Here is a 15,319-nt window from a genome sequence, read left to right as displayed (position 1 = left end):
TTTATTTATTTTGTTCGTGTTATACTATGAATTGTTTATTTGAGCAATGTGTTTTAAATCCAAAGTGGGATATATATGGTGAAAATGGGGCAGGTTGCGTGGTTGAATGAATATGATTAGAACCAAATAATTAGGGGATTTTTTTTTTTTTTTTTTAAATTAACTATAAACCACGGTTTGGTAAGAACTGAGGTATAAGCAGTTTATATACCCCACGGTTTTTATCCAACCGTCGTATTTAGCATCACTATTCCCCACGGTTCATATTGAATAGAGCATACTGTTCAGACTATTAACCACTGTTTGGAAATCCTAATACCACGGTTTTAGTCAAAACCGTGGTATATAATAGGTACTTTTTCCCATGGTTTTGCTAGAAGTATTTGTCACGGTGGTTGTTACCACGGTATGAAAACATTGGCTAAAGGCTTTTTACCACTGTAAATAACAGTGATATATGAGCTTTTCTGTAGTAGTGAAGTGGAAGGGAAAAGGGCGAAAACGACCTACATTGGGATCACTCCAGTCAGGATAATGATTATACAAGGCAACAAAATAAACAAAAGTTTAAGCATGCCAAAACTGACAAGCCTAAGAAAGGCAAAGAGCACAAGTCAAAGCAAACCCACACTGACGAGGTTTGTAATCGCTGTGGCCGAAAAGGTCACCACCAGCAAGTATGACACACTGGTGCTGCAAAAGTCAAAGCCTATCAATATCAGGCTGGACATCTTGCAGAGGCGAATGCTCTAAAGGGTAGCTTTTGGGATCCAGAAAAATTTCCAGAAATCACAGTGGAGGATTTACAAGAATTTGATAAGGCTAATGGTTTAGCCGATTTTGATTGATTTTTCTTGGAACAATGTCTGAAGTTTAACTATTATCAATAAAGGAATAAGTATAATATATCTCCTTATATGGTTTACAAATAACTCTATTTTTGCGGGATTAGGCATTGAATGTTTAGTGGATAGTGCTACCACACCTACAATCCTACAAGAAATGATTTTTTCTCTAACATTAGTTTGTCGAAAACAAGTCTACATACCATTGGTGGACAAGTTACCATCATAGAAGGGTATGACAAGGCAAGTTTCAAATTACAAAATGGCTCCAAATTGTCTATTACAAATGCTCTATTTGTACCAAAATCCCAACGATCCTTAATTAGCTCTAAGGATTTAAGAGCAAATGGATACCATATTGAGACTGCTAATATCAAAGGGGTTGAATACCTCTATATCACTAGAATGGTCTCCGGAGAAAAGCAACTGGTTGAAAAACTACCATCTTTATCTAATGGTTTGTATAAAGCAACCATTTCCCAAATTGAAACATAAGCGTACAAAAATGGGACCCCAACGCCGATTGGAAATTATGTTGGTTATGAGTCACCGGCTATTTTAAAATATCTAGAACCTCAAACAAGTGATGTTTTTACTGCTAGATTCGCAGATTGCAGGTTTGATGAGATAGTCTTTCCTACATTAGGGGGAGATACACCTAATAAACAACTATAACTGACTTAGAATACACCAAGTTTGTCTCATCTAAATCCATGTACATCTCTATGTGACGATGAAGTACGTAGGATATGTTACTTATAAAACATTGCACATATGTTACCAGATGCCTTTAATGATGCAGCAAAAGTGACATGATCACATGTATCAGCTGCCAATGCTCCAGCACATATTGACCTTCCTTCAAGGAAAACTATACATCAAGTTGTGATTGAAAGAGCACAAATGTCTCAAAATTGCAATTTGCAAGGAAGACAAGCTGATATACACCCAATGAGTGGTAGACTAGCTAATGATCAGTGTTCTAAAAGTCGAGCTAGGCTGTGCCAAGGCAACTTGAATAAGCCTATAATCGGTGGACAAATCGGTTGCCCGATTAAGCGGGAGTAGGCGGTCCGAGTAGGCAGTCCAGGCGGGCTAGTCGGGAGAAAAATCAGAAATAGTAACTACAGTTTTCATTTACACACTTTTCTTTTGATTTTCTATCTTTGATTTCACTTTTCATCAGGTTTGCCATTGATGGCTTTGCTGTGGCTAGGCTGTTTTGACTCTCCAATCTCTACCCGATGGAGAAGAAGATCTGACTTTGATTTTAAAAATAATATTTTGTTGGGAGGATAAAAGTGTCAATTTTTTATGTTTTAAACTAGTAACTAAAGGTGGGTTAGCCACGTTACTAAAGTGGCCCTGTTGAGGGAACACTATGTGTTGTAGTGCAAATCAGCCACGTACATGGTTGTTTTTTTAATTTTGTGGGGGCACATGCTTTTCTCATTCATATTTGTTTGTCTATATGGGCATTTCCCCTGATATTGATGTCTTTGGACGATGCATGACTTAACTAAATAGAATTACTTGTTTTTTGGTGAAGACTAAATGGAATTACTTGGGAAACTAAATGGAGTATGGAATAACAAATTAACAATAATGAAATCAAATAACAACATGAAACACTACAAAAAAAACAGTCAAGAAACAACGGCCCATAGCTGTCGTTTATGATAAAAACATGTGTTATATTCTGTCGTTAGGGCCGTAATAAAAACCGCTGTAGTTTTTGAAAAACGACAGACCGGGGCACTTGTAATATTTAAAAAATAACGACGGCCCTTTAACACTTGTAAATTAACGACGGCCGTCAGCACATATTCCTTTTAAAATTAGGCCCACGTATGTTTAGAATTGAACCACAAACTTGAGCCGTCATTTATAGGAGAGATTTTTCAGTGGTTCTCACTGTCATTTATTAATTTAGTATCTTTTTTTTTTTTTTTTTTTTTTTTTTTTTTTTTTTTTTTTTTTCCTGTTGTACCTGATAGAAAAACATGTATTCCTATAACTATAAAGCTATAACTAAACAACATTAACAAAATATAAAACAAGAACTCGAATCAAAGCAAAATATTTCCATTAAATACTTGAAACTTCAACTAAACAAATCTCATCCAACAACTTTGTACACAACCAAGTCTTTAAGATAACTTAAGAAAGTAATTTAGATTACATTAGTAAAAACTTTAGGCCATCTAATAGTAGATCCCACGTTAATGTCACCAAAAGTCCTGTCCTCTAGCACCAAACAACTTCGGCGTTAAATTCCAAGATCTCGGCCCACTATGATCCGATATGCATTCTCATGTGCATCCTCTCGATCACCAAGCATTCTTCCAATGGCAACCACTCTACCCCCCATGCTTTGCAGCTCACATGTTTGTCCAGAATGTGATACCATTGGTCGCCTAGACAATGAATGATCTGTTGTCTGTGACGAACAAAATATGAAGTAATAAGAAAATCTCAATACGACAAACATGCTAACTAGCAGATTCATGTGTAAAATCAAGAGTTGTATAACAAATATATAGCAATATTTTATATTTATAGTTGATAACTTCTTGCAGACTCAACAAAGAACAAGTAAACTTGGCAGCTTTATTTATATATAAGCAAGAGGGAATTAAAGCAAAAAAATCAAGTCATTTACAGCATCCCAATTCAAACACTAAAAGAAAAAGAAAAAAATCCAATGTACTAGACATATAATCTACCCCTCACTAGCTACTTACCTCTCCTTTCTTAAAATCCTAAGATCAAGCTTACACTAGTACAAGAAAAAGACTCACAGACAAGAAAGTGAAACTTTCAAAGCATAAAGGTTTGAATGTGACTTGATGCAACATGGAGATAGCATATATGTACAAGCCATCGTACTTGCAAATCAGAACAAGGAAAAGAATTAATCTTTTGCAGTAGAGATCATGATTAGAAATGAGCGTAGGAATTTAATTATTTAAGTTACTCAAAGTCGCAACATTGGCATGCTTGTGTTCCTTAGTAAAATTTGGATATAATGTAGTTCTTCAGAATAAACATTGTTAACAACTTAAGAATAAACACTATCTCTTATAAATAAAGCACAACCCGTATGAAAAAGGATCTAATTTTGCGAAAGAAGACTTGACATTTGCGTCTCCACAACAAATTTACAAGGAACTAATATCCAAGTTGAACAACTAATCTGAAAATGAAAGTAAAAACCTTCCTAGAACTGCATTAACACCCACACACACGGTCGATCGTCTCTTCACAAAGATTACAATCATCCCAGATGTTGGAGACAGAACAAACTATCGATTGATGGTGCCTCTTGCCTTTTGTAAGTGTGTATGTTTTAGAGATGAAGAGGTACCCTATAAAGTTAACAACGCTTAGCACAACCAAGACCCGAGTAGAAGTAATCAATGTGGCCTCTGTTCAAATTATCCGCATCCATCATAGTCAATCGTTCTTAGTGCTGATATTTGTGTGATTGACAGACAAGTAAAAAGCGAGATATGACTCCACAGACCGAAGTTTACCTTATTTATTGGTAAATAAGGGAGGCACATTTTGGATAACAAATTTTTATAGTCATAGCTTATTCTAGGTCCCAACCCAAAGAGGCGAGAGAAGCTATACGGCATATACAAGGGAAGCGTTAGCTTGGGTTTCACCCCTGGGCGTTTCAAAACCAATAGTGGGGACAAGTGTTGGATCTGGGGGACAATTTCTCTCTTAACTGCGTGGGACTATGACACAAAACCGTGCATCCAAACACTTTCGCACCTATAGGATGGTGCTGCCCCAATAAGAAGTCCCGGGGTAGGTAAGGGCTTGGGTATTTATGTCGACCCTACTCAATCCAATCTTCAACACACGAGGGCCAGACCCTTTTAATACCCCTAGATGCATCTGACTACAAACAAGCATTTCCCTCCCTCGCATTTGCCGCTTCACACACACACAAAAATGGCAAAAGAAAAGAAAGAAATAAACATACTTGCTCTAATTGGAACATCAGCCATAATAGCAGTCACTCTCAATTTCCTAACCATAAACAAACAAAAATAATTACAAGTTCACTAATAAAGGTAATTAAACCTAATTATTATCAATATTTGTCTAACAGATATTCCACGATCAAATGCCCATGTCAATTTATTGGCATCCAAGATACTGAAATTATCTGATCAAATTATCGCGAAATCTAAAGCAGTTCATCATACAATAGCTTCAGTTCCACTAGATGAGGTGGGTTTATTTTTATTTTTTGTTATGCTAGTTTATTTTGTTTATTTATTTGTGTTTACTGTTTTATGTGATGTGTTGTGTAGGTTATGTATGCGAATTGTATATCACTCTCATAACATATGTGTTTACTCTAATCAACTGTTTTATGTGCTGTGTTGTGTAGGTTACGTATGCGAACTTTCAGTCCTGCACCAAGTATCTTTAAGTTTCTTTTGTGATTTATAGGGGTCAGTACATACCTATGTAGCTGTACCAAGAGGAAATAACAACTACCTTTCAGAGTTGCACGAAGGTAAAGAGGTTCAGATAGTGGGCAATGGTGAAGCTCGGAAAGAATTGATTATAGTATGTGTTCTTAAGTATTTCAGAGTGGGATTATGCAAAGCTAACATCTTTACAATTAGCAATTTACAAGTTAAAATAGTACACTAATTTTATCCAAATACCTGATCAGATGGAGAGTTCGTAGAGATTCGCATTTGTGCTCCCGGATTAATTCCTTGCATTGTGAGCAATGCATTCACTTGTGACTGCATCTCCATTTGTGTCTTCTTCCCATCAATCACCTGCTGTTTCAAATCATCTATTTGGCTTTGGAGTTCCAACTTTGATCTCTCCGCTTCTTCAGCTTTCTTCTTATAAGGAGCTGCAACCATAAGAGTGGTCTTGGAGACACCACTACCCAAGCCTAGTACCTGACCCCTTCCATCTTTTCCAAAGACCTACAAACTCATTTTTACCCACATTGGGATTAATTTTAGAAGAATTGTAAAATTAATATATAAAAAGTATATATTAAACAAGAAACAAACCTCTGCAACAGGGTCATGGTCCAAATCCTTGTATTTGCTACTCGGGTCACGAGCAACAATTTCATTGATCTCTATTTGTAAAGCGAGAACAAAAGTAAAATAAGTTAAACTTTTCCCTTGACTATAAGAATAGTAAATATATATTTCATACCATTTTTTGTCTAACTTCCTCTGAAACAAATGTTCCATTCTTTCTAGTATGAGTCACCACGAATATATCAGTTCGGGAGGGGGGATTAGCAGGATCATTAACAACCTATGAATAAGAATATATCATCCCTTTAGTCACATGAATAAGAGCTATCAGTTCTATAGCTCATACAAAAATGCATCCTTTTGCAAACATAAATTCAGTAAGATAAAATAAATCAAAAGGAAATGAGGATGAATGTAACTCTGGACAACCCACCATTTGACAGTATCGATCTAATTTCGATTCTTGAAACTGTCCCATATAAGGACCTTTTGTCATATTTACCTCTCACAGCAAACTAGAATAAAATGATAGAGAATACACTTTTCATTCAGAGAATGCATACAATAGCTTAAGCCAAAATGAGATATGAGAAATAGTATGAATATACTGGGAGCAAAAACGTTCTCATGCATATATTTTTTTTCTCTCCTTGCAAAACAGCACACAAAACACAACCAAAAGTTACCTAAGCAAAAGCTAATATAAGCCAGAGTCATATGTTACCCAGCAGACCAACAACTCGAATATCCGCCTTGGATGCTCAAGAAAGTACTATCATGATTGTTTCTCCAGCAATATACTGGTAAAACCTGGAAGGTTGAGCCCAAGGTCTTGGGATCAAATATTTAACTCCCACCTTCAGTGAGATGGGAATGAAGTTGTAACTATCAAAAGGGGTAAAAAAATCCAGCTCTATATACACAGTGAAAAAGGTAATAGAAAATGTTCTTCCAAATAATCTACAAGCAGGTCAAAACCATACATTGAGAATATATATTGAACTTGAAGCAAACAAATCCAACCTATACTACTGGTTGGGAAAAATGCCAATCCTCACCTTTACATAATCTAAATGATCCAACCATAACTTGCACCTAATCCCAAATTTTTCAATAGCGTTAAAGTATACTAAGTGCATCTGTCGACTAGAGAATGAAAGAGAACATCTAGAGGCACATGTCCTAATATCCACAACTGTGACCTATATGTTTAACACATCTTTAATTGTTAAAACTTGGATCGTACTCAACTAAAAGAAGGACAAAAGGATGGTAGGGAAGGGTTATAACAAGCAAACCAAGCAATGTGCTTATTTATGACCAAGAAATAACAAAAGAAAAAAGAATGTGCTAAAGCATTTTTTGTATACCTGATTGATCTTACCTAATTAATCTACAGAGCTAATGCAATAACATATTAACATTTAAGGATTCATAGTAGTATTTGACTATAACTTACCATTTCTTCTACTGTCCTGGCTGATCCTCGCCTATCTGTCGTGTGTGGATTATTCATCGTTTTTCTATTTTCTTTCCCCCTTTCATGACGAAGGTATGCGTGCTCAGTTGACTCCATGTCAACAAATAGATCCCACTCTTCTTTCTTCACACCACTTTTACGATTTCGCTTTCTCTCTAGGACTGTATCATATTTGTCACAATGCTTCCGAAGAGTAGTCTTCCAATTCCTCCACAAGTTATTTGCTTTGTGTGGTTGTTGGCTTCGATATTCTACTGGGACATCAAACCAGCTCTACCAAAATAGATTCAGAAGTCAGCCATATATATATATGAAAATTTATATGAAAATTTTGAATGAAAGACATACTCACCAGGATACCTTTCCACAAAAAATCTATCGCTTCTTCAGGAACAAGGGTCCATTCAGAGTATTGTGGAGGACAATGTTGCCTTGTAAGCTTCCCTAGTCGTGAAGCATATTTCGCTGCATTTGGTCCAATCGCCTTCCCATCACCATTGAATTGAACTTCTATTCTCACAAGAGGTGGGGCTAAATAACAACATAGTAGATTGTTAATTATATACATATATAAGAAAAAAAATAAACTAGAGTGACAATACTTCCAAATATTAAAAATCTCACCTTCATGCTGAGGCTCATGCTCATGCTCATGCTCATGCTCAGACTCGTTATATTGCTCCTCCGACATAACCGTTCGATCAAATGTTGGATGCGACATGTATACCTAATATCATGCTCAAAACAAAACATCCATTTACTATTACTAATTATAACAATCAATTCCTCTTCACAAAACACAAAACATCCATTTACTAATTCACAAAACACAAAACATCCATTTACTAATTCTGACAATCAATTCCTCCAAAAGAAACTTGAAAAAAAAAAATCTAAACCCAAGAACCATCTGTGGTATCTACTTCTTCCACAATGTCATTTACTAATTCTGACATCATTTCCTCTTCACTCATTCTTGCCTCAAAAACCAAAGGATCCTCAAATGCGTCCACACCTTGATTCAACCTTTTTGGAGCATCTAAGACAACATACCAATTGTCCCTTGTTAGATCCTTGCAGTAGAAAACTTGAGAAGCTTCAGATGCACGAATAAATGGCTCATCATTTTCCTTATATCTTCCTTGGAACCTCCCAAGGTTAACAAATACTAAATTTGTTTCTGGATCAACCACACATCCATTTACTTTATCTCCAATCAGCACCCAATCACAATAGAACACCACTTCTTTGAAATCAGAGTAATCCACTTCAAGTATTTGCCTAATGATGCCGTAATAAGTAGCTTGTTTCTCCACGAGGTTCTGATCCTTCGCACTTGCTCTAAAATTAGTAAAAGCATTCATTGAAACCCCACTATTTTGGGTTGACTTGGCTGTTTCGGACCCTGCTGTACAAAACATGTATCCATTGTGCTCATATCTGTCATATGACTTGGCTTCAAAGCTCGGACCCATAGCAAGCCTTTTCAAGGTTGTCATCTTCTGATTTTGTAGTTGTTGTCTTAACCAAGGAACGTATTCTAATGGCTTTTCAGTTGCTACATTCCTTTTTCGACGTCGACCCCTAGAAGGATGAGATGTATAGGGTTCAAGGTATAATTGGTACTTCCTGTAATTTAAATAACATCTTTAGATTTGAATACATTTACATGTCAAATATCTAAAAGTAATGAAGAAAAAAAATCAGATTTTACTTACGCTTCCCATTCAGCATTTTGAAGACAATGTTGCAAAAGCCATTTGCGCACTTGTTCGTATTGCAAATTGGACAAAATGTATCTTCTCCCCCTTTTATTAGTAGTGAACTTTCCTCTTTTATGGCTTCCTTTTCTCGCTTTAGGCATGTATTCCATGCAATACCTTACTGATTCTTCCATAATGTACCGTTCCACGATACACCCTTCTACATGTGTCTTATTCATCACGTTCCCTTTGTATATTCTCATCATCCTATTACATAAAATAAATCAGAAGCACGAATAATTTTACATATATGAATAGCGTAAAATGAGATAAATATATATCACTTACCGCTCAAAATGGTACATCCATCGAAATGGAACAGGTCCATTAGTTAGTGCCTCCTCCGCCAAGTGCACAACAAGGTGTATCATGGGAACAAAAAATGAAGGAGGGAAGTACTTTTCAAACACACATAAAGTTTCCACAACATGTTTTTTTATGATCTCGAGCGTCTCACGGTGAATAAATTTTGAGCATAAAACATTGAAGAATAGCGACAATTGCAAGATAGCAGCACGCAAAGGCTTATGCTTTTTGTATGCATGCATAAGTAAAACTGGGAGCAATTGTTGCATGAGGATGTGATAATCATGTGAATTCATGCTCTTGAGTTGAAGCTCCTCCATATTCACATGATGTTTCCAGTTTGAACTATACCCTTTGAGAACTTTCAGATCAACTAGAGTTTGACATACCAACTGTTTTTCTCTGTTTTGACAAAGCAAATGGAGCTTTAGGCAAGAAAATCTTACCATCCTTTTCGATAGGCCACAAGTTCTTCCTTATCTTCATTTCTTTAAGGTCTAGGCGAGCTGCAAGACCATCCTTATTCTTCTCTTTTGTTCCCATGATTGTCCCAATCCGAGATGTTCTCCTACATTTACACAAAACAAATGTTAAAATTTTTTAATATATAACACTTGTGATGCAAAAATTTTAAACTTACCTCCCAATCACGTCCAGTCAAATAATTTTGATTTCTTAGACCATGATGAACCATTTTCATCGTCATGTGCGGATCTTTTCCTTTTCTTGCTTAATTTTCCGTACACTGTGGGAAATGTTTCCACCCTTTCCAATACCTCAGAACCAGTCAAGCAATTGGGCTTTTTTCTATGCTCTTCTTTTCCATTAAACTGCATTTTTTGGCTCCTAAACACATGATCATCTGGTAGGAATCTTCTGGTTGCCATGTAAGCTTCCTTTTTCCCATGTAATAGTCTGATTGAGTCGGTATGTACACTACAAACTGGACAAGCATATTTTCCACCTGTTCTACTACCTGAGAGGTAACCCAATGCCGGAAAATCATGTATCGCCCATAGCAAAATAGCATTCATAGTAAATGTTTTCTTGGTGTAGGCATCGTATGCTAGACTTCCAACTCTCCATAATTTAGTCAACTCTTGAATCAATGGTTGCAAATACACATCAATGTCATCTCCTGGGCTAGTTTTTCCGGGGATTAACAATGTTAACATTGTAAATTCTCGGGTCATGCAATAGGAGGGAGGAAGATTATAGGGAACCATCATGACGGGCCAGCAACTATAAGAATTGCTATTCATTCCAAAAGGATTAAATCCGTCTGTAGCTAGTCCTAGTCGGACATTGCGTGGCTCACTTGAAAATTCAGGCCACTTACGATTAACTGATTTCCAAGCAGAAGAATCAGCAGGATGGCACATGTAATCTTCATCTCCAACTAAATTTGCATGCCACCTCATTTTCTCTGCAATCCACGGTATTGTGTACAATCTCTTCAGCCTTGGTGTTAATGGAAAGTACCTTAGCACCTTCCACGGAATTTTGTTCCCTTTATTCCTAAGAACAATTGACCTCCATCTACTTGCCTTACACACTGGACAAAACTCCCTAGTTGCATGCTCTTTCCAGTATAGAATGCAATCATTACGACACGCGTGGATCACCTCATAGTCCATACCCAAAGATTTGATCAGTGTTTTCGCATTATAGGTGTCAATGGGTATAGTGCTCTCTTTTGGCAAAATAGCTTTTAACATTTGGAGCAACTCCGTGAAAATATTGTCCGACCATCTATTTCTAGCTTTCATACTCATCAACTCAACTGTCATAGAAAGTTTCGTTAATCCATCTTCACACGAAGGGTATAAAGGTTGTACTGCATCTTCCTTCAATTTTTTGTAGTAATCATCGCCATGTATATCTTCTTCATTTTGTGTGTCACGTTCACCTCGAAGTTCATTCATACAATCATCTAATGACTCGGGATCTATATGGGCATCGTTAACCAAATCAACCATCCTAGGGGCTGCACTTGAAGAAGTGCTAGGAATCCCCTTTTTAAGACCACTAGTGGGCAATGGTTCACCATGAAAAGTCCACGTTGTGTATGTCTCATCAATACCAAGACGGATTAGATGGTCACTGACTTCTCGAATAGTCTTTTTCCCATTAACATTATGACATGCTACACATGGACAGCAGTACCATCCATCGTTTCCTGGTTTGTTTTGAGCAAATGTGAGGAACGATATGACACCATCAAGATATTCCGTAGAAGTGTGAGGTGCTTTCATCCATGCCCTATTTAGGGGTACTGAAGACATTCCTATTATACAAAAGAATGAGAACTAAATATAATATTAGCAATAAGCACAAGTTCAAGCTAGCAACTGCTAAATTCCAAGACAAAATTTAATGGTATATTAATAATAATTCAAAATACTATCTATATCAATCACTAGAACGCTATATGATCAAAAGACCTCAATATATGGGGATAAATAAGATTTTCAAGTCGTAAAAAACAGCTCAAATCAGTAAATAGACACCAAGACATCAACTAGAATTATGTATACAAGAGCAAGGATTAAGACCATTAATCAAAGAATTAAGACCAAAATAAATCAAAAGTACCGGTTAATTGGATGACCAAGTAAAACGATAAAATGCACCAAAACCCCAAAAATCGAAACTGCAAACTAATAAGAAAACAAATAGAAGAATTGAAAACCCGAAGATTTGATACTAAAAACCAAAAATAATTGAAAGTGAGTTCAATGTTTAGGACAAATGATAACATGACTAGTCTGGTTCAATAGATTAATTGATTAATAACATGCACAATGGCGGTGCAACAAAACACCTATGCACTACTTTATATAAATTAAAACTAATTATCCTACTTTTAATTCAATTGAAAACAGCTTGCAAGATTTATGTATTAAATGTCTAAATGCTTACCTGAGCATGCTTCAATCCTTTAGAATAACACCTTTACACCTTTACCTTCATGTCTAGTAGCAACTAGATCGGTGTTTGACAAAACCCCAAACTAGTAGCAAGCCTCAACTAATGAACTTATCGACACATCAAAAAGAGAAGGCAATGACTATATACCCCATACTCCAATTCCCAATTCAATTGTGTTGTTGTCCTCTTTGAGAAACACCCACCTAAACTTCTATATTATATATCTCATAACTAAAGGTTAATACCCATATTCAATCCTACCAAAGATATTGATGTTCACATGGCAAATATATTATAAAAGAAAAAAGATGTTGAAAAGTAAGAATTTCTGCCAAGATAACCAATTTCATCGAGATTCCATAACTTAAATATCGAACCAAAGGCGATAACTAAATCATCAAACAAGAAAATATGGAACCATCACCAAAGAAGATGAACAACAAACAATTAGACTAATAAGTTGAGTCAATCTAAAGCCCTTCATAGTCAACAGAGGTAATACACATAAAAAAATGAAGGCACACCATATACATGTGAGATCCATATAATACAACATATTTATGATCAATGAGGTTAAGTAAAAATTCAGTTTGAACATACCATCTTGCAAGATGCATAACTCTTGCTACAATTATTCAAATGCAATGAAACTTAGTTCATTTGAAAACACAGATAGAGTGCTAACTGTTCTGCCTAGGTTATTATTGCTTAAATTTGACTCTAACTATGCTAAAACGCAGCTGGAAATCAGTCCAGTACACTAAAACTTCAGTTGGAACAGTCCACCTTTAGAATCCCGTAACTTCCAGCTCAGTAATCCAAACACCATAACATTGGAACCGTTAGAATGTAGATACATAGTACTAACTTTACTGCCTAGTTCACTAAAACCCAAATCAAACTCTAACTACTACAAAATCTAGCGCGAAGTCAGTCCAGCGCAGCTTTCCTGGCAGGCTAGAATACCATCTTTGAATATGCGTAACTCGTGACTCGGATATTCAAATACTATGACACTGGAACTCTTAGAAAATAGATTCAGAGGACTAACTTTTCATCCTAGGTCACTATATCCCAAAACCCACTCTAACTAAGACAAATTCTAGTGCAAAGTCTGACCAGCGAAGTCCAGTCCAGGATAGACAATGCAGGACAAGCATTCTCTAAATTATCAATTCTCAAGCAAGTGAACTACCAATATGAAACATTAGAGTGAATACATACAATTTTACATGTCCCTTGCGCTGATTCCCATAGAGTAACAAAACAATGGAATCAACCAAGCTTTCTAATGAACATAAACAAACAAGACAAAAATCCAAATTTATTGACAACGATACCAGCGTGTTTACATTTCAGGCTCCAAAGATGAAACTCACACAAGGAACCTTTTTAGTTGACTATATCTAGTTTAACGACGTTGACAATAACCGACATAACTGACTCGTTCAAAATAATTACAGCCAGAAAAACAAGCTCCTCAACAATCACCAAAACCATTTTGTCATATCAAAACATTGTCGTGTTCTACTAGTGTCGTTAAATTCCTTGGTGTTCTATAGGTTACTGTACACCGAAGGAGAAGAAAAATTGAACCTAAGGTAGAATCCATACAAATCTACTAAACAAAGTAGAAAACATACCATACAAGCAATAATTAAATAATGACTAATATGTTATTTGAAAGTAGGAAAACAATAGCACTTCTTCTTTTTTATAGGTGTTTCCCCTTCCCCCTAATTCATAATGTATTAGAAATAAAAAGAATAAATAATCAACACCCATTTCTAAAATAGAACTAACAAGATCCGGAACCTATATCCTAAACCTTCATTTTCGATTTTTCTCCCTCTAGCTAAAATATCTATCTTTAATTATAGGATGAGCATAACTTTCCAAAGTAAATAATCATAGGATGAGCATACCTTTCCAAAGCAAATAGTACCTGAAATTTGTTCTTGTGTCACATTCTACCAAAACGACCCAATAAATTTGTTCTTGTGGTCACTTATGGAAAAAGCGACACATCAACCCTTTTATTTTACAAAAGCGTCTGGAGAACTCTTAGCGTGTCACTTTTGGATATAACCGACACAAACCAAGCGACACATCAGACCCTTTTTTTTTTATAGTGAACTCATCCTTCATAAATTTCATATAGAGCACCCCCATTAATTTTCTTCTCATGTAAAGCAGGATCACTCGCATGACTAAAGTCCTAAGTAGTTCCTCTATATAGGAATGTTGTCTAAGAAAAAAAAACTATTTGAGATCACAATCACTACTACAATTGTGAATGCTTAACTTAGTGCTCAACAATACTAGCATCTGGTGTGCATCAAACTTGAAAGAATTGGGGTACACATAAAAATTGTGGGTGGGTTACATTGTTAATATGTTTGTAACCTTTAAAAGTTGTGCTTACAAATAAATGTTTGTTGCCTTCTCTTTTTGGAAAACCCATCTTCAAAGCTGCTATTTCTTAAAAGCAAACAGTTTGTTTTCCATAAACAATATCCCAACAAAAAAGACCTACTATGGAAACAAATATTTCCAGCAAGCAAAAGTGAGCAAGCTAAAAGGACTGTGATTTATTTTTCCCATCAATAACAAAGTTGGTAAACACAAAGTATCATAAGCATAGCATTCCATCTCAACGAGTAAAAGAAATAATCACAAGAAACGGCCCAAAACTAAAAAGGGTGTTTAACTGTTTGCTGAAATTTTATTTCTCTGAAAAAACCAAGTTTTATATCAATCATCACTTTCAAGAGAATGGGTTTCCTAACGATATTATCATATCATATCAACCCCACCAAGCTACTAAACATGCATAAAACCTGAAAAACTAGTTTTGACAAAACCCAATCCTACAAATATGAAAACAAACACTGAAACCATACAAATCAAGCACACAATTAAAACCAAATTGGCTAAACCACGTATACCTAAAACCCT

The 15,319-nt window shown here is 35.9% G+C and overlaps 1 protein-coding gene across 1 annotated transcript; it reads right to left on the bottom strand.

The window, feature by feature from the left end:
* Positions 1-8,254: 8,254 nt before the first annotated feature.
* Positions 8,255-11,715, bottom strand: LOC147487363 (uncharacterized). The gene is made up of 5 exons (XM_086574019.1): positions 10,112-11,715; positions 9,820-9,998; positions 9,413-9,680; positions 9,242-9,331; positions 8,255-8,990 (listed from the first exon to the last, which is right to left on the bottom strand). Exons 1-5 carry the CDS (start codon positions 11,713-11,715, stop codon positions 8,255-8,257), a joined length of 2,877 nt encoding a protein of 958 aa, XP_086430145.1.
* Positions 11,716-15,319: the final 3,604 nt, after the last annotated feature.

This window comes from Coptis chinensis, chromosome 7 (genome assembly GCF_015680905.1).
Source record: "Coptis chinensis isolate HL-2020 chromosome 7, ASM1568090v1, whole genome shotgun sequence".
NCBI classification, from domain to species: domain Eukaryota; kingdom Viridiplantae; phylum Streptophyta; class Magnoliopsida; order Ranunculales; family Ranunculaceae; genus Coptis; species Coptis chinensis.
The sequence above is the reverse complement of the archived record's forward strand: the minus strand, read 5'-3'. Positions and strand labels throughout refer to the sequence as shown.